The sequence below is a fragment of the Elephas maximus genome, chromosome 3 (assembly GCF_024166365.1).
Source record: "Elephas maximus indicus isolate mEleMax1 chromosome 3, mEleMax1 primary haplotype, whole genome shotgun sequence".
Classification (NCBI taxonomy): Eukaryota; Metazoa; Chordata; class Mammalia; order Proboscidea; family Elephantidae; genus Elephas; species Elephas maximus.
This window is the reverse complement of record NC_064821.1, coordinates 36,809,460-36,831,623: the sequence shown is the minus strand read 5'-3', so window position 1 is coordinate 36,831,623 and position 22,164 is coordinate 36,809,460. Positions and strand designations below refer to the sequence as shown.

Genomic DNA, 22,164 nt, shown 5'->3' with positions numbered 1-22,164 from the left:
CAAGGTGCCTCTGGGTGGACTCAAACTGCCAGCTTTTCAGTTAGTAGCCAAGCATGTGAACTGTTTGTACGACCCAGACACTAATAAGCACTTTTCTATCTACTGGGGATTCTGAGGCAAGTCAGTACCCTCATGGAACTCACAGTTACATTAATGCTGCTTCTTAGTTTAAAACGAACAGGTAAGTTGAGTACTTTTCATAAAACAACCTTTCCTGTGCAAAACAAATTATTTCTATGTAATCCTTGACTTTTCAAGGAGACGTTGTACATCTGAGTTGGAAATTCATAGAGGCAGGACCGGCATATGCTTGGAGGGAAGGCTTGTTTATTTTGCTTATCTGAAGTGAGATAAAGACTATCTCCAAATGGACCATTTTCCAACTTAGACCATATATGCAAAGCACCTCATTTTAGAAGAGAGTAAAGGGAAGTATTTTGCCCTTGTTTAGTTTCTCCTACAAGAGAGATGCAGAACTTTTCACATGTGCAGAAGCAAGAAACCACAACCACGTGCAGAAGCAGCAGTTTTTGCACATAAAAAAAGCTTCCCAGAAACATGACAAATGCAAGACTAACAGGTGTAGCACAGATTCAAGGTGCACATGTGGTTCTCATCAGCTGCCGCCCTTGTGTTTTAAACCTAGGTCTTCCTGTAACAACAAAGTTATTTCCCTGAGGCTGGGGTTGGTAATCCTCCTTTCCACCCCTTCTCATAACAGCATTTCTTACAGAGCTTCCACAGAGAGGAGAGACAGCCAGCAATTAAAGAAGGCAGCTGGGAGGGATGAAAGGGGGGAACCCTTAGACTTGACATCAGCAGTTCTGGGTTTGAACCGGAGCTCTCGGGGTGATCTTGGGCCTCAGTTTCCTCCTGTCATTCAGAGGATGAGGTTTCAATTTTCTAGCACCCCCAAGCAAAGCAGGGTGGAAGGAGCCTTTTAACCAATGGTTAACTGCTCCCCAGGGGACATTTGTGCTTGTCACAACTGGGGGGGGGGCGGTGAGGAGGCTACTGGCATTCAGTGGATAGAGACCAGGGATGTGGCTAAACATCCTGCAAGGCACGGGTGGCCCCAAATGTCAATTGTGCCAGGTGGGAAAACCCAGGTTTGCAACTTCGAGGTCAGCTCAAGGGGGCTGGTGTTTCAGCTTCCCGATCTCTGGTGGCAGCTTCTCCGAGGCGCGTTGTCTTCTCCCGTTAAAGCGTCCTAAGACCGACCCTCGCCTCACACCCACGCCGCACTAGGAGAGGCGGGGACACGGCCCTACGCAAAGCTGCTCAGGTGAAAACCCTGCTGCGCGCAAAATCGCAACGGGGACGTCTGTGGCCTTGCGTCCCCCAGAAAAACCGCTCGAAGGGCTTGGAGGGTTTCCGCGGATGCTCGCGACAGCCGTCCTCTGCCGTCCTGAGTCCAGAGTCTCGATCTGACCCGCACCCCCGCGGCAGCAGCCTGGCGCGCCGGGTTCAAGAACTCGGCGGGCGCGCACGCGCAAAAGGCGCGTTTCCGTAGGAAGCTGCCGGCGCGCGACGGGGGCGGGGCCTCGGGCGGTGGCCGTTGCCCCACCCAACCGCTTCCTAACGGCCCCCCCCGGCCGGGCAAAGGGGCGGGGCGGGCAGAGGGCGAGTGCTCTTGCGCGCGCATGCGCGCGCATGCGCGGAGACACGGGGCGGAGCGCTCGCTCGGCCCCGCCCGAGCCCGGCGTCTGTGCCCGCCCCCATCTCCCAACCTCCTCAGCGTGGCGCCGACGCTGCGTGCGGCGCGGGTTACCCAGTGTGCTCCGCGCGGGGGCAGCTCACTGGAGTTTGCTTCTCGAGGCGGCGGCTCCGGCGACTCCGGCGGCTCCTCCTCCCTGGTGGCGGCGGCGGCCCGGCCCGAGCGCCGGCCCCGGCTCCCCTCTCCCGCCACCCCGCGCGCCCACTCCCGCCCCGGCGCCGCGGGAACATGCGGCTCCGCTCCCGGAGGCCGGCGAGTGAGTGACCCCCGTCCCCCGCCTCAGCCCGCCCGCCCGCCGGCCCGGCCGCTCCCCCCCGCCTCGCCCAGGCAATGACAGCGGCTCCGGCGTCTCCGCAGCAGATCAGGGACCGGCTGCTGCAGGCCATCGACGCCCAGAGCAACGTAAGTGCCCGCCGCGCGGGCCGGGACGGAGGCCGCGTGCGCCCGGGACCCTCCCCCTCCCCAGTCTCCCGCGCCCGCCGGGCCCAGGTAGACGTGCCCGGCGCCCCTCTTCCCCTGAGGGTCGCTGCCATCTCGCTCTCTTGCCTCCTGGGCCCGTACCGGGGCCAGGTGGGGCAGCCCGGCGTCTCCCGGTACGTGAGGCCGAGGCTTCCGTGCGGCCTGGGCGGAGGGAGCCGACAGAGGCCCAAGCCAAAGCTTCTCCTTCCCTGGTGCTCAAGCTCCTGGACCTTCACTGCTCCGGACGGAGCTCGGCAGCCTTGCCCTGCCCCCAGGCCTCGAGACCCCCCGGGAAGCCCTGTCGGCAGGGGGGAGGGGAGGGAGAAGGGCTGTGGAGCAACTGGTGTCTGGGCCATGACTCGGGGAGCCGGTGCCTCCTGTGTGTTGGCCTTCTGGATGACCAGGGAAGTCTTTTTTCCCTCGCCTCCTGGCTGTGAACACCTGACTGGCTACAGAGGGAAGTCCTTGGTCTGCTTTGCCCCCAGCCGAGTGCCCAGGGCGCATGAAGAGCCCCCCTCCGTTCTGCCACTGGACCTGCCTTTGCGGGATCTCTCTCGGGGTCGCTGCGGAGGGAAGATGATTTGGGGGGATGGGGTGGGATCCTTCTTGTTTCTTGTCTGGGCATAGGTGACCGTTGTAGATATGACCAAACCCTACTTTGTGGTAGTGAATTAGAGGTGGTGGTTTTCTCTCCCAGTCCCCCAACAACCCTGCTTTGGCCCCCTCCGCATTGTCCCTCCCGGGGGTCAAACCCTGAAGGGTGATTTATGTTCGGAGATGATCAGGGTTAACTCCAGGGTGCTGTTTTCTCAGGTGCACCTCCTCGGAGGCTATTGTTTGTAGAGGGAACCCTCCTCTCTTATGTGTGTATGTAGGTGAAGATCCATGGTGTTCGTCTCATATTTTCCCACAATAGTTTATTGGCAGTAGGGCTCATTTTTCTCTGTGACAACAGCAGGTTGGGCGATGTGGCAAGATGCAGTGGTAGCCAGGTATGGAGTGAACTCCTGCATTTATTGTGTGGCCAGGAAGTGGCCATTGAGGTCAGTTTTTAATGTACTGGGGATGGAAAAAAAAGTTGCCCTGGATTTGGCCAGATAACTCAGATTTTTCTTGTTGTAATAGCTTTAGTTTTTCCTTTACATGAGCTTTGCTGCTTAGCAGTATGCCTTGGTGCTGGTGATTTTGGAATAATTCATGTTGAGTTACCCTGGTGGTGTGGTTAAGTGCTATGGCTGCTAACCAAGAGGTCGGCAGTTCGAATCCTCCAGGCGCTCCTTGGAAACTATGGGGCAGTTCTACTCTGTCCTGTAGGGTCGCTATTAGTTGGAATCGACTCGACGGCGGTGGGTTTGGTTTGGGTTTTTTTTTTTTTAATACAACTGTGGTAGAAATTGAGGGGTTACGACGTTTCTAAGGCTCTGATTTATGTGTCATAGTAATTCTGTTGCCCTTGGGCGTTAGGTTCCACTAAGATTGACTAGTAGTAATTATCTTCAACAAACGTGGTAGATGTTTTTGTTGTGATTTTGGGGGTGGAGTAGGCATACACTACATCAAACCTTCCAGAATGCTCTTTTTGCGGTGAACTGGTGCTGCTGCAGTTCATAAGACTGAGATATTAGAGGATAAAACACGTAACATGAGAAATGTAGTCTTGGTGACTTTTGCATCTTTTGTTGAGCCGCAGTCTGATTTCTTGAATTCCACATGCTTGCTTTCCCAGACTCCAAGAGATCTCTAAGGTGTTAGCACTGATCCTTAATGCTGCTGAGGAGAGCTTTGGGATCAGGAGGCACTCTGACAAGTGGTCACAATGCTGTAGATGAGGTGGAGCAGTGATCACAGAGGGTTCCAGGATCTGTCAGGCTGTCACCTAAAGAGTTCTCAGGAGTAGAGGAGGGGAAAAAGGAAGGAGGGCTAACTAAGGGTCGGGAGGGAACAGGCTTTAGTTTTGTATGGCTAAGCATGTGCAAACAAGTCGTATTCATTCGTACTGGCCTGTGGTTACATTGCATGGTTTGGCATTCATATTTCTTGTGGCTCATTTTAGGGAGGCTCTGGTGATAGGTATGGAGGTGCTTGGCTGTTAATCAAAAGGCTGGAGGTTCCAGTCTACCCAGAGGTGCCTCAGAAGAAAGGCCTGGCAATCTGCTTCCCCAAAATCAGCTATTGAGAATCCTACGGAGCAGAGTTCTACTCTGATACACATGAGGGCGCCATGAATCGGAACTGACTCAATGGAAACTGTTAGTGATGGGTGTGTTTACAGTCCTGCTGAAGTGTGGGGGATGGAATTGGGAATATGAGGTATGATAAAAGCGCCTCTTTTAAAAACTGCCGTTATCAGTGGTCATCTGTGAGCGTTTTTAAAAGCCACTTGACAGGAGCATGGCTTTCAGCGACCACTGAATAGGAACCTCAGAGCGGTGGCAGAATAAGTGACCTGAGGAGGTGGTGTGAGCCCTGGCACGTGCGTGAGTCTGCAGTTTCGTTCAAGTTGACCTGGCTCAGGTAAGAGCAAGGTGGCACCAGTATAGGCCTTGCTGGCACACAGCTGCTCTCCTGCACCTTGCCCAATCATGAATCTCAGTTCTGGAGAGTTGGTTGACACATATTTAAGATGCCCATGAAATAAAAACAAAACAGAAAAAGGGACAGTGTTGAAGAAACAACACTAAAATTAAACCTCTTCTGAGAGAAGCAAGAAGCGGTAGAGAATTGTGTCGTGTAATGCTTACCTTCATGGGCATGCAATTATGGTTAAGAAACCTAGCTTTTGCTGGAAACAGCAGTCAGGCCGCTGACCTAATATCCACAAGTATCTGCAAAGTTAGAGCTACAAGGCAAAGTAACATTTGCTGACCACCATTCCCTTGAAGGCCCTGCAAGGGGAAGGTTGTTTCTTTGTTCTGAGTTCTAACCTCTGGAGTGTTTAAATTTCTACAGCAGCAGGCTCTGAGTTAATAATTTGTGCCAACTCAGTGATAAAGCAAATCCTCTGCAATCAGTTGTAAAAAGCAGCTAACAGTTTTTCAGAGCAGATGAATCCTTCCTCTCTTCGTGGTGTGCATTAGCCCAGAGGGTGGAAGTCTCTCCAAGGTGCAGTGTACATACTTGTTCCAGCTGAATCTCGTTTCATGATGAGCAGAGTCCAGGGCTGTGCCTTCCTCTCCTGCAGAAGTCATCATTTGTCCACTGGAGCACTGACTCCCCAGCAGGCGACTGTTCCAGTTTGTCTCAGCATGCGTTGTTTCCCCAGTGTACAGGCTCTGCCTCCTGACCAGAATGCAGGCTGCTTGTGGAAGCCGCGTCTCGCCTCCTCTCGCTCAAGCAGAAGCATCCAGCGCACAGCTAAGTGCTTGTTAAACAGGCTGTACTCCAGGCTCCTACTCGGACCTGTGACTCTGGAGCTCCGCCTGAGCCCCTTTTTACCTGAACCCTTGGGACTGCTGGTTGCCCAGAGCTCCATTGTGGAGTTGTCTAACACTGAACTTGGAGAGTGGGGGAATCACTGATGCCTTGAGACCCAGTTTTGAAACCAGGAGGAAGACGAATGTCAAACAGTGTCTCAAATTTGAGAGATGTCTGACTGAGACAGGGAACTGTGCAGTGTATCCCCGAAAAAGTGAAATCACAGCACTAGGCAGGGCTTGCTAAATGCCAGGTGAAGGCTCTGTGTGTTCCAAGCAGGAGGAGACTGGAGAGGGTGTTGTAGAAGGAGAGAGTGTTGAACTAGCCCTGGACATCCACATACATACTTCTCAAGCAGGAACCTCCTCAGTTGCTGATTCCCACCCCCTACTCCCCCAAGTGTGCAGACATTTAGATAAAGCAATTGAAGTTCTGTAGTGTCCACCTAGAAAATAGAAAAGTTGGTGGCCTCCCTGACAGAAGAGGACAGGCCCCTGAGGGGTGGTTCTGGGTACATTCCTGGTCCTTGCTTCTCAGGGCCATTAGGAGTTCACGTTATGGTGATTGCAGTGACCACAGGGCCTCTGCAGAGAGACATACACAAGAAGAACCTTCTCCCACCTCGGAAACGGAGGGTCAGGATGTTGGCCTAGCTTCCGCTACAGACCCCTCATCTGAAAGTGGGGTTGGAGTGGAGGATCCTTCTGGATCCAAGGCTCCAGCTTTGAAAGGGGCAGCAGGGGCTGAAGTAGGTTGTGATAGAAGGCAGGTTTTTTGTTTTATTTTTTAAATATCTATGTGAGGTGCCTTGTGTGAACTTTCTAAAGAAAACAGTTCTACGCAGGATAGGCAGGTTACCTCTATCTGTATAGCACTTCAACAGAGTCTCTTTGTTCCATCCAGGAGCCCTGCAGAGGGAGCTAGGGGGAGTATCTAAACCCTATAAAAAAGTCTCCCCTTTTTGCAGGTGCAAAAAGCGTTGTGATAATATTGTTAGCTGCTGTTGAGTTGACCACCAACTCCTAGTGACCCCACAGGAAGTGGATCGAAATGCTACTCAGTCCTGCGCCATCCCCATGATCGGCCGCAGATCAGACCTTTGTGCTCCAGAGGACTTGCACTGGCTGATTGCCGAAAGTAGATCACTAGGCCTTCCTTCCTAGTTCATCTTAGTCTAGAACCTTCTCCGAAACCTCTGCAGACTCATAGCAACCTGCAAGCCTCCACTGACAGATGAGCGGTGGCTGCGCATGAAGTGCATTGGCAGGAATTGAGCCCAGGTGGTGGGGACCATTGATTTGGTGTCTCCTGTGGCCAGGTAGCAGATAGGATGCTTTTGTTTCTTACTGAGTTAATGTTAAGTGACTTACCAAAGTTAGGGCTGTTATTAAGTGACGGTGCTTCTGACCAGACTCCACCACAGGAGTCTCTGGGTGGTACAAATGGTTAAACACTTGACCACAAGCCGAAAGGTTGGCAGTTCAAATCCACCTGGAGCTGCCTTGGACAAAAGGCCTGGCGATCTGCTTCCAAAAGGTTACAGCTTTGAAAACTCTGTGAAGCAGTCTACTCTGCACGCATGGGGTCACCGTGGGTCAGAATCAACTCAGCAACAACTGACAACAGCAACAATTCACTGCTCACTGCTCTCAAAAGAGAGAGGCGGCTTCAGAAGAGGCACTAGGGGCAGCTCTCTTGCTGGTAAGAAAAGCTGTGGGAGCCTCTTGTGTCCCACACATACTTACATGAATTATAGCTTGGGTTAGATTTACCAGTGACACAACTGACAGGTTAGAAGCCTGTCCTGAAACTACCTCAGATGGATGTCCCGCACAGACTCCTGGGCCTGCCGGGGTGGGAACTGCCGCTGATGGCGATTTTCATGACTCTTGTCTTCTAACTATGTTGTCTGCTCCAAAACTAAAGCACTTTGGAAACGAACTTAAAATGCCTCTGATCCTGCAGAAAAGAGGGGTCCTATAAACTGCAGAACTTCGATTCTTGAGTAGAATAGATCTGAAATCTAAACACGCAGCCTCAACAGCGGTCCAGTTGCCCACTTTTGGTGGCTTTCCTGTCTTGCTTTTTGTAACTGTAAGCAGAACATATGAGGAGAGCAGTGTGTCATTTTTTGACTCTGGGAAAAGAGCAGGGAAGAGTGTCAGTTGTCAGCAGGTGTCATTCCTTGTTTGTGCCTCACTCTCTCCCATGGAAAAAGGTGGACATTGTGCTCTGTCTGCCCAGAGGCCTCGAGGTGGCTCTCTGACATGTCTTTGAGGCAGAGTGTGCCATCCTGGCTGGTGGTCACAGAGTCATGGTGGGCTATCTGGCTGCCTGTGGGAGAGGCTTTTGTCCTGGATAAAGGTGTGAAGGGCATACGTGGTCACCTGGCCCCTGGGTTGGAGACACAGGGTGTCTGGTAGGACACTGAGCTTTGGGCCAGGTGGAGAGGCTGCACGCTGTTGTCAAGATTCTGGTGTCCACGGGGCATCTTCACAGACAGAGCACTTCTTTAGAACCAGTCCAGCCCATCTTGGGTGCCTGCACCCACTGGGTGGGCGCCCCCCTCCGGGGATGCCTTCTGGAAGGAAGCTGGTACTTGCTCTGTGTTGTAGAAATGGTGCTTTCTCCTCCATTCCTGATAGAGCTGTCCAAGTTGGCTGCTCCCTCTGGGGTCCTGACGCTGAGAGTCATGGGTTTGAGTGGTGGTCCAGCAGTGACTGCGTGGGTACTGTGGGTTCAGCCTGGCCTTGCTCACGCCATGCCCAGAGCAGCCTTCTGAAATGGCTACTCTCTGGCCTTGGGCACATGTGTGTGGACACGAGAGTGCCTGTCCTGGGGCATCCTGTGATCTCAGGTACACATGTGTGGACACGGGGCTCCCTGCCCTGGAGCATCCTGTGATCTTGGGTATTCGTGTGTGAACACGGGGCTCCCTGACTTGGGCATTCTGTGATCTCAGGTACACGCATGTGGACTGGGGCTTCCTGACCTGGGGACATTCTCCTGAGTCGGGAAGCTGCCAGTGGCCTGCCTGCCATCTTCGAAAGTGCTCTTGGGTGGTTCCAGCTCTCCGGAGGCAGAGTAGCTCCATCTCAGTCACTAGCTGTACCATTGTGTGGAGAAAGAGGGTAAACTGGGAAAGGCAGTTCTGCAGTTGAGTAAACCTTTCTAGCAAGTGCTTCTGCGGCTGGGGGCAGAGGAGGCAGACCCGAATCTGCCCAGCACCTGCCCTCGAGGGTCTTGGAACCTCCAGGGAGGAGGGCAGGGGAAGAGCTAGTCCCGGGACTGGGTCTGAATATTCGGGTGGAGGTGGTTCGAGCAGGATGCTGTGTGAACACCTGGGCGTGGGGCTGGGGGTCGGTGCAGCTCACGGGGCTATAGGTGTTATGTCCAAACAGAGCAGTTCTTCATTTGTTTTATTTCAAGATGGTTTAGAATTCTTAAGAGCAGGAAATGACTTTCCAGACTGTTTTATCAGTTGAGTGTTCAGAGTCTGGTACAAGAAGTCAATTCTTGATTTGTGCCTGGTGAGGGAACCAGTTGCTGATGAGTTGATTCTGATTCACGACAACCCCACGTGTGTCAGAGTAGAACTGTGCTCCACAGGGTTTTCAATGGCTGACCTTTCAAAAGTAGATCACCAGGCTTGCTGGGAGAGGTGCTCTGAGTGGATTCGAGCCTCCAACCTTTTGGTTACCCAAGCACTTTCACCTTTCCATTACCCAGGGTCTAGTGGGAGGGGGAGGAAGAGCTCAAAAGAAGGAATGGCTGGTGGGTCCTTGAACAGTTGTGCTCTTGGCCAGGGGACGGAGGTTGATGGGGCAGGCGTCAGACTCTATCTGTGAGCCCAGGGGTGAGCATGTGTGTGAGCCAGCCGTCTAGCCTGGGTCAGGTTTGTGCTGGGTCAGGTTTGTGCTGTGTGGCTTTCGGGGGGACAAACCTGGGTGAGGAGGTGGGGAGCTGCTGGGAGGTGGGCCCTGGCTGCTCTGAGGGAGGCTACTGATTGTAGTCGGAGCCGGCTCAAGGCAGACTCCCAGGTGCAGGGATGCGCAGAGCAGCCTGGCTCTCAGACCTGCAACCTTCGCGTGCCTTGCGTTTCTGTGATTCTCTGTGGAGCATACTGAAAAGGGAGTATTGCGCCAGATGGCCCTCAGGGACCCACATCTTGGGGACTGCCAGGCCTTTGAAGCCCCTAGGACTACAGCAGCGTTTCTTGGGTTTACCCACTAGAGTAACGTCAGAAGGCCCCTGAATTCGGTTGCGCTCAGTTCCCACGGGGAGCCTGGTCCCCAGCTGTGGGCAGAGGAGGCCGGGAGGAGCAGGGACTGGGAGCTAGTGCCATGGGACGTGCTCGGTGTCCCTGCATAGTTCTCTGAACCCCTCCTGGGAGTAGGGGCTGCTTCCTCGTTTGGGGGCGTTTTTCCGGGGTCACAGGGCAGGGCATGGTAGCTCTGGATCTAAATCCAGGCTGATGAGCTCTGAAGCAGCCTGTGGGTTTAACGAGGATGGCTTCCCATCTCCCACACAAGCGGGCCCAAGAGGAAGGTTAAACATGAATGCGTCTTCTAAGTTTTAATCTTACAAATGTGACATGATTTTTAAATGCTGTTTTTTGAATTTTCATTTCTTTCCCATTTCTTACCATGTTTTCTCCTTAAATGCTTCTAGACTGGTGGCTCATAACCTTTTTGAATGTGAGGGTCTATTTTTATTATCAAAAACTTTCCAGAATTTCCACATAATGACAGTTGTACTTGGAGTTGGTCCCTGGATGGCCCAAACGGTTTGCGCTCAAGTACTAACCTAAGGGCTGGCAGCTTGAACCTACCCAGTGACACCCTGCGAGAGAAAGACCTGGCAGTCTGCTTCCATAAAAATTACAGCCAAGAAAGCCCTGTGGAGCAGCTCTCTGTCGCATAGAGTTGCCGTGAGTTGGAATCAACTCAGTGGCAATGGGTACTTGGAATAACTGTTTTTTGAGACAATTCAAGGACAAAAGCTACTGCTAACGCAACCATGCTTAGATGAAATTAAATCTTGTCATCCAAGTGCTATCTACTGAAGTGTGGGTTGGCGTGTGGGGGGTCACCTGGTGGCTCCTGAGGTAGCTGACTGCCCTCCTGCTGTTAGGCTGGCTCCCCTTGATACCACTCGTTTACCTGTCAGCTCCCTGCCCTGGTGCATGGGCAGGCGCTGGTGGGTGGCACTGCTGTGTAGGCAGGTAGTACTGAGGTATAAGCAGTACCACTGACATGTAGGTAGGTGTGTAGTACTGAAGTCAGCATGTAGTGCCCACAGCTGGCGTGTAGACACATGGACTGGCCCAGCTGACCCCGCTCATAGATCGTTTCACAGCGTTTCCTTCAGGTATCCTGTTAGGTGGTTTGCCTGCAGAGTGCCTGCTCTCCTGCCTTTATTCAATTTTGTCACCACTTCTGCATCCAGTCCTGCTCAGGGAAGGTTACCCTGTGCTGGTGATGAGCCTGAGCGGCAGGGGGCAGAGCAGCGGCTGTGCCAGTGGGCCCACGGGTGGTCTGTTCTCGGGAACGGCTGGCTTTCCAGTCTCCATTTCTCCTCTGTCCTGTTAGCCTCACATGTAGGTTGTGCCCCAGCCTGCAGCATCAGGTCCCTCCAGTGAATGTCATCTAGGAAAAGGAGAAGGTGACTTTACCAGAAGCCCCTGCAGTACTCTCTGTTACTTCCTGGGGCTCGATGAGACTGTGTGCCAGCCATGACCTCGGCACCGGAGTATGCCAATGGCCCCCTGTAAATCTGGTGGCGATGACCATTTCCCTAGACAACCAGGCTCAGAGCAGACAATCTCCCAGGACCATTAAAAAAGAAAAAAGAAAAAACCCAAACCCGTTGCTGTTGAGTTGATTCTGACTCATAGCGACCCTATAGGACAGAATAGAACTGCCCCATAGAGTTTCCAAGGAGCCTCCTGGAGGATTCAAACTGCCTACCTTTTGGTTAGCAGCCGTAGCACTAAACCATTATACCACGAGAGTTTCCCCAGGACCATTAGGGTCCTGTTAATAGGGGAGGGGGTGGTGGCTGGGGGAGAGCCGGCTAAGTCCCCTCACTGCCTGCTGACTTAGTGGCCCGTCTGATGTGGAGATGGTCATCAAATAGACGTCATGCTGGCAAGAGTGGGTTCCAGAAGACAAAATCGGGCCACAAAAAAGGCCCAGAGGAATGGGGGATGGGCTAGGTGGCGTGCACGGAATTGTGAGCACTTCCTCTACTGGAAGAGCTCACTGACTGCGACTGCCCCAGGAGGGCCCGGGCAGGGCAAGGCCCTATGGTCCAGGGGCTGCCCCTGTGCCCAGGCAAGAGCCAGCACTGGCCCACTTTTCTCAGCTCAGGGGCGTAGACAGCAGGCCTGACTTGGGCCCGGGAGGGCCGGCCGGATCCAATTACCCAGACTGTTTCCTGCCCACTGCTGAACCTGGGTGACTGGAGGCTGGTTTCCCATTAGGTTAGCTGAGGGGTGGGGTCAGGGATTTTCAGGCCTCCTGAGGGCCCTGGATGGAACCTTGAGGCCAGCCTGCACCCCAGGTGTGGCTTCTATTCTCAGTTTTGCTGCAGCTACTGGTCTGGCCGCTAGTAAAGTTTGTGTGCGTCTTATCAGGAGAGGAGGTATCTGGGTGACACAAAAGGTTTGCACATTACTACTAACCTAAAGGCTGACGGTTTTTGCTCACCTAGCAGTACCACAGAAGAAAGCCCCGGTCATCTGCTTCCATAAAGATCACAGCCAGGGCAGTTCTACTCTGTAAAGCGTGGGGTCACCATGAGTCAGAATCGACTCCATGGCAACAGGTTTGGTTTTTAGCTTTTTATCAGGAGAGGCCTGCCAGTGGACATTTCACTTTCACTTCCACTAAGGAGCCTTTCAGGCCTTGTAGGTTGGTCCATACAGATGTGCTACCGACTGTAGGGCGTTACCTCTGAACAGCAGGCGTGTCGCCCTGTGTGGTGGCGGCTTCCCACCTTGTTGGTAGCCTTCTCCACGCATTCAGTTTAAATGGCTGCTTAGGGGTGGGGATTGGGGTGGGAGAACAGATGAAAACTGGCCTGTTTTTCTGTCAGTGTCCCTGGTGCCGTGTGTGCCTGCATGTCTGTCTGTCTGGTTGTGGACAGGTTTCCTCCACCCTGTGGGACGCACCGGTGTTCCTGAGCTTGACCTGTTGAAGGTGAAGTATTGAAGATGGAGGGACACTCTTTCCTGCATCCAGTCTGCAGACTCCTGAAGAGGTGCCCTGGCCTGGCCAGGGTGGCGGGAGGGGCATGAGAGGGTGGCAGTGCCCGCAGGAAGTAGGGGGAGGCGTTTCCAAGAAGAAGCGAGTCTGTCTGTGGACAGAAACAGTAGGTGTCCACAGATCACTGTGGCCCCAGGTGCCGGGATGAGTACAGTGGGGACACTGGGCTGGCAGGTAAGGGTTGTGGCAGCTTAGATTTGCTTTGATGTTTGGCAGTTTTTATCTGCAGTGTTACCAGTCCACCCTCACCCATCTGAACACACTGTCAGCCCCACGTGGATCCCAGTGACCGAGGGGCAGCTGCTTGTCTGTAACCCCTGGGACAGTGCTTCTGTGTGGAGAGTGAGTGGTTGGGTTCTGCATCAGGATGGCAGGGACATGTCCAGGTTTGGAGTAGGAAGTACATCACTGCTGTGGAAATGAGCGGCCTTGGCCATGTGGGGCCTTGTGTTTGTCATCCCAGGACATCTCCTGGCTGCTGCACTGCTCTCCAGCCCTGCCACAGGGGCAGTGCTGAGTGCACTTATCTGGTGAGTGAGTGAGTGCATGCGTGTGTGGGTGAGAGTAAATGAATGCAGGAGCCCTGCAGGCTTGGCCCTGCTCAGCCCCATCTGTAGTGCCTTCCCTGGCCTCTCACAGCCTTTCCCCAGGTGCTCGCAGAGCCCATGGGCTCTGACTTGGCTCCTGCTGCCCAGTCAGCACCTGCTGCTCTCAGCGTGCTGGGTGTGTCTGTCTGCAGCACCCCAGCCACCCTGAGGTCCTGGCCCACCGCTGCTTCTGCCTCCCTGTGCATGCTTCCCTGTGCTGGCCTGGAGGTGTCCCCTTCTGTGGGGCCGTGCTGCCAATGGCCAGTCTAAGCATTCTGGGTGGCCTGTGGTAGAGAAGACAGTACTTCATCTGGTAGAAATTCAGGCCATGGAGCTGGGCAGAGGTGAGTTCACCTGCAGCCCCGGACAGGTTAGGGCCTCACCTGTGTGAATACCTTGCTGCTGCAGAAACTGTGAAACAGGGACATGGCCCGTGCCAGATGTCCTGGATGTGCTTGGTGATGGACAACTGTATTCTCAAGCTATCATCCTGGTGCTGGCCTCTGCTTCCATGTTTCCCTTGGACAGCTGCCCCTTTCTTCCTGCCTCCCTCCTTCCTGCCCATTGGACAGTGTGACCCCATCTAGTGAGTCCTGGGATGGCATCTTTCTGGCCAGTGATTGGTTCAGGATGTGCCTGTGAGAACGTATCCTGGATGTGCTTGGTGACAGACAATTGTCCCCTTGAGCTATCATCCTGGTGCTGGCCTCTGCTTCCATGTTTCCCTTGGACAGCTGCCCCTCTCTCCCTCCCTCCCTCCCTCCTTCCTGCCCATTGGACAGTGTGACCCCATCTAGTGAGTCCTGGGGTGGCATCTTTTTGGCCAGTGATTGGTTACGGGATGTGCCTGTGAGAACGTTCAGTCCGTGTGTTCTAGGACTCTGCTAGGGGCACTGGGGAGACTTGGATGGGAAAGGGTGGAAACTTGTATGGAGATGCCAACCCAAGGGTGGGAGTGGGGCCTGGTGCCGCTGGTATGGTGAGCCTGCCCTGCACTGGTCAGTGTGGTGAACATGGCTTGCTTTCTTGGTTGAGCCCATCTGAGCTGGATTTTCTGTCACTTGCAACCAGAAGGTCTGGGCACATGCTCGCAGCCCTCTGTTCTGCATGTTCCCACTCCCCTCCTGTGCCCGCCTCGCTTGGTGGCTCCTCTCGCAGCCCCTGACCTGCTTGGGGCTCAGAGCCTGGGCACCTCCTCCCAAGGCTGCTGCCAGCTGACCCAGGAGTGCCACCAGCAGTACCTCTACACCCCCGTTGGTCTTTTCTCCCTGGTGGTAGTAGTGGGGTCTGTCTCTGCTTTCAGCGGTGCCTACACTGCAGGGCTGGGCCAGGCAATGGCAGTGCTTAGCTCGAGGAGAGTGGGCATTGCAGTGGCCAGACTTGACTGGGCTCCTGGAGGACATGGCCCCTGTGGTGGCTGCTTGGCCCTTGCTCAGTATCCTTCCTGTGACATGGAGTATCAGGGGCTGCACACGTCACATGCCTTCCCAGTGTCCTGCTCAGTCCTGGAGGTCTGGGAGTGCCAGGGACCAGACCCTGGGTCTGGCTCTTGCAAAACCACAGAGAGGGAGGCAAGGGGGAGTGGGATGGGGTGGGTAGAGGGAGTGAACTGCTGGTGAGTTCCCCAGGCTGCGCTGCCTCCCTGGGAACCAGGCCTGGCCCGGGCCAAGGTTTCGTACCTGGCTATGCTGTGAGTGTGTCCAGCTGCAGGGCCTGCACTGGTGCTTCTGCCTGAGTGGCCGGCGGGGTATTGGGTAGTGTACCTGGGCCTTAGACTTTACTGGTAACCAGATTGGCAGTCACATCACCTCGTAGTGGTGCCCTGAGGGACATAAGACCTGTTGTGGTGGTTAGTCAGTGGAATGGTCGTGAGGGAGATGGTATTATCTCCATGTCGCAGATGAGGAAACTGAGGTAGGGGGTTGTCTTTGCCTGAGGCCATGAGTGAGAAGGGACTAGGTAGGACTCCAGCCCATCAGTGACGAAACCTGCAGGGAGTGTTCTGTTGCTGAGCCCAGGGATGCTGGTGACCAGCTCCCCCTGGATAAGCCAAGTGCTCAGTGTCCTTTGGTGTCAGTCTTCATAATGTCCGTCTCTCCGGAGGGAGTTCTCTTTGGGCCCCTACAGAAACAGTCCCGAGGACAACAGCATCAGTGTTCACTGTGTGCTGGCACGTGCTGGGTGTGATCCCACTTTCTAGATGAGGACACTGAGGCTGGGTGGGGTAGCTGGCCTCCGCACTGCCAGCAGATGGCCAGGAGCCTGCGTCCATCTGGCCTCACGGCTGTGCTGTTCAGCACAGGGCCCCAGTGACAGGAAGAGGGTGTGGGACTGCTGCTCTCTAACTGGCCTCTGAGCACTGCTGTCCCACAAAGCTGTGAGGACGTGTTGCCCTCTGTCTTATCCCGTGTGGCAGCCACATGGGAGAAGTAGACACTTAACAGGTGACGAGGACAACTGAAAAACTAATTCTGTGTCATTTTACTAAACCTAAGTGGAAATGGCACCTGGCACTAGTGTTCAGGTGACTTGGATAGCATGGTTCTAGGGCCTTGGGTCCCACGAAGAGGTGGGGAGAGAGGCTGTGCCCAGCTGGCTGTAGATGCAGGACAGGGCTCTTGCCCTGCCCCTACCCGAGGCTCTGGTCTCCCTAATGTCTCCAGAGCCTCTGAGCCATGTTGGGCCAATTCATGAGGCCAGAGGTGGACTCTGGGTGGCACATACAGTTAAGCACTCAGCAGCCAACCAAAAGGTTCACAGTTCGAATCTACCTGGGGGCACCTTGGAAAAAAAGGCCGGGCAATCTGCTTCTGAAAGGTTACAGCCTTGAAAACCCCACAGAGCACAGTTCGACTCTGACATACGTGGGGTCACAATAAGTTGGATCAATTTGATAGCAACTGGTTTGAGATTTTTTTTTGTCTTCCGGAGAAGAGGGCTTTCCGCCCATTCCTTAAGTGCAGTCTGACGAATGGGGTTTAGCCACCAACTAGAAATCCTCTGACCTCTGAGCCCTTCCTCCTCAAAATAAAAAAGACGGAAGGGAGAGTATTATTTAAGGTGTGAGGCGTCGAGAGTCAGACCTGGCTTGAGATCCCAGCTCCGTATTTTAGCTGTGTGTTCTCGAACAGATTACATAGACCGTACGTCGTGCCGTTGTCTGTAAAGCGAGACACCCCACCCTTCTGTGGTGGTGTGTTGGTTCTGATTCACGGTGCCCCTCTGTGTGTCAGAGCAGAACTGTGCTCCACAGGATTTCCAGCGTTGATGTTTCAGAAGCAGATTGCAAGGCTTTTCTCCCGAGGCACCTTTGGATGGACTTGAACCTCCAGCTTTCAGTTAGCAGCAAGTGTGTTAACCATTTGCGTCACCCAGGGGAGGGGGCTTAAACCAAAACCAAACCAGTTGCCAAAGTCTATTCTAACTCCTGGCCGACCCCGTGTGTGCAGAGTAGGAGCTGCTCTGTAGGGTTTTCAAGGCTGTGGCCTTTCAGAAGCAGATCACCAGGCCTGTCTTCCGAGGTGCCTCAAGGTAAGTTCAAACCACTAACCTTTTCGGCTGGTAGTCATGGTTTCCCATCCCACCCTACTGAAGGCTAAATAGTCCCTGAAATAAAACTGCTTCACACAGTAGGCACTAAAGTGTAAGCTCTCCCCTTTGGTGTGTGGGGAGGGGGGCTGTTATTCCTCTGGACGAGTTCGCGGATTTTTAACTTGGGTTTCCACACATTCTGTGCTTTCTCAAAGATAGCCTTTCCTGTAGAGTTAGCAATGAGCAGTTACAAGATAGCATTGCATAGTCTCACACATGTCTAAAAGCTCCCTGGGGGAAAAACAGGAAGAAATAGATGGTATAATAGAATTCCAGAGGAAAAAGTGCCCTCCTTGGCAGGCGGGCTCGGGTTGAGACCCCTAGTCAGGTGTACAGCCTTTTTTCAAACTGCTCTGTGCTACGGCTGGCAGACGGTGTAATCAGAAACCACCTTCGTGTGTGAGATTTCACGAAAGTGGTATCCTTCCCACGTGGAGCCCTGGTGCCGCAACTGGTTAAGTGCTTGGCTTCTAACCAAAAGGTTGATGGTTCAAATTCACCCAGTGGCTCCACAGGAGAAAGACCTGGCAATCTGCTTCCTTAAAGTTTACAGCCTAGAAAACCCTATGGGGCAGTTCTGCTCTGTAACATGTGGGGTCACTGAGTTTTGGCACCCAACAGCAACAGCAGTCCTTCCCGTATGGAAAACAGACTCAGAATGAAAACGCGCGAGAGCGCCACAGCATCACTGAGCAGAGAAACACTGATACACTTGATAAAGAGAAAACACGCCTGGTACTCAGACCTGTGGGAAGAATGGTGCAGGCAGGAAATCAGGGCTGACCGAAAGTGGCTTGTTTATTTTATCTACTAGCCCACTCCTCTCACCACCCCTAAACCCATACCACCCAGTCGCTCACCCTCTTGGAAACCATTTATGTAGCAAGGGGCATAGACATGTTCACGCCCTTTGACCTGGTAGTTTTACTCTTAGAAATTTATTCGGATGTTTGATGACTTTTACTCACAGTTACAGTGGATGTAGCAGTATAATCATAATCATTGATGTTATTAATTACACGGCCCGGCAGCCACCTGGGAAACATGGCCTATCCACCGAGTTAAAGGACGGAGACCTGGAGGGTGGGACACCCCGCCAAGAGGAGGAAATGAGGGTTCTCAGCCATGGACATCTAGGAAGGGAATGTATGGAGACGCAGAACCCCGAACTCAGTAAAATCGGATGCACTTGTGTTGGGGTGGTGGGAACTTTTTCTTCCCCCCCGCCATGCTCCATTGTCTTTTCAATTAAACATGAAAATAAAAATCAGGTGCTTTAGCCTGAAGAGCACTTGAGAGCTATCAAGAGCAATCAGATTGAGTGGATTGTGGGCCTCTGTGTCCTGCAGTCCTTGGAGAGGAGAGGATTAGTGCCCTCTTAGGCATTTCCATAAGGTTCGAAGCAGCAGCGTGCAGTGCCTTACCACAGCAAGTCCACTAGCCGTGTTCTCGGAGGACTGGGGTCTGTCCCACCATCACAGGATACAGGTGGACTCGCAGGCCTTTTTGGTAGTAGTCAGTGGTGCTGCCTCCCAAGGCACCATCTCCTCTTGTGCTGTTAAAGTACCAGAAGTCATCATGGTTCTTGTTCTCCTCCCACCTTAGTAGGTCTCATCCATCTGTAAGTCCTAGTGGCTCTCCTGCCAAAATATATCTTCTCAACTCACCCTTTTTGTGCGAGCTGTTTATGCTGGACCACTGATCTAAAGGTTGGTAGTTCAAACGCACCCAGCAACACTGCAGAGGAAAGGCCTGGTGATCTGCTTCTGAAAAGATTATAGCCAAGAAAACCTTATGGAGCAGTTGTACTCTATAACACATGGAGTTGGAATCGACTTGACGTCAACAGGTTTTTTGTTTTCTTTATCTCTAGTCTAAGCCCAGCCATCTCCCTCTTGGATAGCATCCTCTTGTCCCTTCCAAACCCGTCTCAGATGTCCCTTAAAACACTCCCATGGCTTTCAGAGTGAACAGCCACACTCCTCTTTGTTGTGGCTGCTGAGGCTGTGGGATCTGGGCCCTTCTCTACTTCTTACAGCAGATTGAACCTATCTTCCGTATTCGGACTCTGCAGCCCACCAGCCTTCTTGCCTCTGGCCTTTCACATTTTTGTGCCTATTCCAGGCCTCCTCCCAGACATGGGATGATCAGCCTGTCCCCCTCCACGCTGTGACACTGCTACCTCCAGCCTCATAGGAAACGATCGTGTGGGCACAGTGCAGAGGTGACTGGAGGTGGGATGTGGAGAGGCACATGGGTGTCCCACATCTTCAGAGAGATTACAGGGGAAGTAAAGTTGAGATGCTGGGGGCACATTTAATACTGAGCATGTATAGAATTTCCGAGTAATGTTGTTGATTTTAAAAACCGGGAGAGCACATATCTGGGAACATAACTTAGATAAATCAGGCTTTTTTTTTTTTTTTTGCTTTTTCAACTCGACACTAAAATTTTGTTTGCCCGAGGAGGTGGTAAAAAACTTAGAACGTTTTTGAGTAAGCATTCAGAAATTTACGAAAATTGGCATATCTAAAGAATCTAGGTTCCTCTCTCTTTGTTTACGTGTAAAGTTGAAATATGATTATGCAAATGGATTTGTGGTTTCGTTCAAACCTTTTTCAAGTACTTCGACATAACGGAGAAGGTATAAGTTACTTAGTGCGCACACGTAGGTAGAGGCAATAGTGTGTGGCTAAATGTTTGCCAGCTGGCTGGCTCTCGCGTGCGTATATACCAAACACCTCAAAGCCACTGCTGTGGAGTCGTCCCAACTCACGGGGACCCCGTGTGGGTCAGGGTAGAGCTGTGCTCCGTAGGGTTTTCTCGGCTAGTTAATCTTTACGGAAGGAGCCCTGGTGATGCAGCGGTTAAGTGATTGGCTGCTAATCGAAAGGTTGGTAGCTTAGACTCACCCAGCGGCTCTGTGGGAGAAAGACCTTGCAATCTGCTCCTGTAAAGATTCCAAACCTGCTGACATGCCATCAAGTTGATTCAGACTCAGCGACCGTATAGGGTAGAGTAGAACTGCCCATAGGGTTTTCAGGACTGTAAATCTTTACAGAAGCAGACTGCCACACCTGTCTCCCACGGAGCGGCTGGTGGGTTCAAACCACCGACTCTTCAGTTAGCAGCTGAATGCTGTAACCACTGCAGCACCAGGGCTCCCTCCTGTAAAGATTACAGACTAGGAAACGCTATGAGGCGGTTCTACTCTGTCACATGGACTCACTGTAAGTTGAAATCGACTTGAGGGCACCTAACATCAACAATCTTTATGGAAGCAAGTTGCTGGGCTTTTCTTCCCCGGTGCCGCTGGGTGAGTTCAGACTGCAAACCTTTAGATTAGTAGCTGAACACCAACCATTTGCATCATCCAGGGACCTTACATGTACATTTGCAGTGCCATGGTTTGCTTTTATATGGCCTTTCTTGCCGTGATCTTGTAACGCCCACCAAATGATTGGGTGGGGCTATGCAAATAAAGTACATGGTGCCCTTGTGAGGGGGTGGGACCATGCAAATAAGGTATGTGAAACCCTAACAAGGGGATTGGTCAGTTTTGCCATCCCAGAGGCAGAAGGCAGGACCTCACTACCACCAAGAAAGAAGAGCTGGGAGTGGAGCATGTCCTTTGGACCTGGGATCCTTGGGCTGAGAAAACCTCCTGGACCCAGGTGACCAGAGAGAGAGCTGTAACACCAGAGTCAGCAAGAAATGGCGAGAACCAACGACAGAAACGGCAGTAACAGAGGCAGCAGAACCTGGAGACAGCATGGTGGGCTTCCTGTCTCAAGGAGCAAGAAAGCTGAACACCTTTGGGCTGGAGGCTTGCTGGCAGTGGGGTTCCTCTGGACACTTGGCAGAGCTAGGCTTGCCGACCTATGGAGCAAGAGAGCTGAGTGCCTTCAGGCTGAGGCTTACTTGTGGAATGGGGTGCCTCTAGGCACTTACCGGTGGAGCTAAAGAGCTTTGTAACACTTGCCGGTACGGGACAGAGGCTGGGCCAGCCCAAGGAGCCGAGGGCCAAGAGGATGAGGGCCAGGGAGAGACCTGCCTTATAGGTACAGCCAAGAATCTGTGCTGACCAAAGGACTGAATCCTGAGTCATTCCTGATCTGAATTGTAACCTGTTATTTCCCTAATAAACTCCATTTTCACGAGTACCCTTACTCCTCACTTATCGGCTGCCTCATTATCCAAGATTTCACATTTAGGACAATATTTTAAAAACTTGCTATCCAACTATTTTGCTCATTAATGAGGTAGCGGGCATGGCGGCAGTGGCTGCAGAGTGTCCCCTACCTTGAGGAGGATCTCCGGGCAGCCTCCGGGAATCTGGGCTGTACTGCCCCACGCCCTCCATGCCCTCCTGCCGGCGCTGTGTCCAGCTGCCGCACAGGGCGGGCCTCCTCTGTGGCCACAGCCTCTTGACAGACACTCTGGCAGCACCGAGCCAGCAGGCGCCAATTCTGGGTTCCCAGGCTGCTATGTGACCTGAGGCCCTGCAGCTCAAAATTGTGAGGTGGGGAGGGAGGAAAAAAAGAGGCATCAGAGAGGGTATTTAGAAGAAATGTGTGTGAGTTCAATGATACTGCAAAGTGAGCCAAACTGGGCCTGAAGCCTCCACCTCAGTGGATCCGGGTGCACAGCCAGATTCCCAGCACCATTGCAGGAAGCCCCTAGCCTCGGTGACTCAACAGGTTTGGAAGGTAGAGCAGGCTCTGGGATCGTGAATGCAAGGCTTTCAGGAGTGGGAGTGGAGCCCTGGAGGCAGCTCTGCAAAGGAAGCTCTGACACAGCACAGGAAGAAGGTGAAATGGTTCCGCTGTGGGCTCCTCCAATTGCGCAGCCTGGCTTTATCCAGCTTTGTCTCCTCCAAACCTCCTTCTCCACAGAGGAATAATCCATAACCGGACTCATCACAATGATGAGCACATTAGCAAATCTTAGCTGGCGTTATTTCTATGCTCATATTTTCTAAATTTAGGGAAAAAAAGGAGAAATGGATGGTCTGAAAACAGAAAAAAAAAAAATCCTCCATTTTTGCCTAACGCCGGTTTTCACATAACAACCTGGTCTTTGGAACCTAACCATGTCGATAAGCGAGGACTAGGTATATTGTCTGTGA

The 22,164-nt window shown here is 52.9% G+C and overlaps 1 protein-coding gene across 1 annotated transcript in view; it reads left to right on the top strand.

Annotated features, from left to right (window-relative positions):
• The first annotated feature begins 1,778 nt into the window (after nucleotides 1-1,778).
• MED26 (mediator complex subunit 26) overlaps nucleotides 1,779-22,164 on the top strand; it is a 49,723-nt gene continuing 29,337 nt past the window's right edge. Inside the window, exon 1 of the mRNA XM_049877316.1 lies at nucleotides 1,779-2,119. Within this exon, the coding sequence (XP_049733273.1) occupies nucleotides 2,048-2,119 (72 nt within the window). The 5' untranslated portion in view covers nucleotides 1,779-2,047. The remainder of the gene's footprint in view (nucleotides 2,120-22,164) is intronic.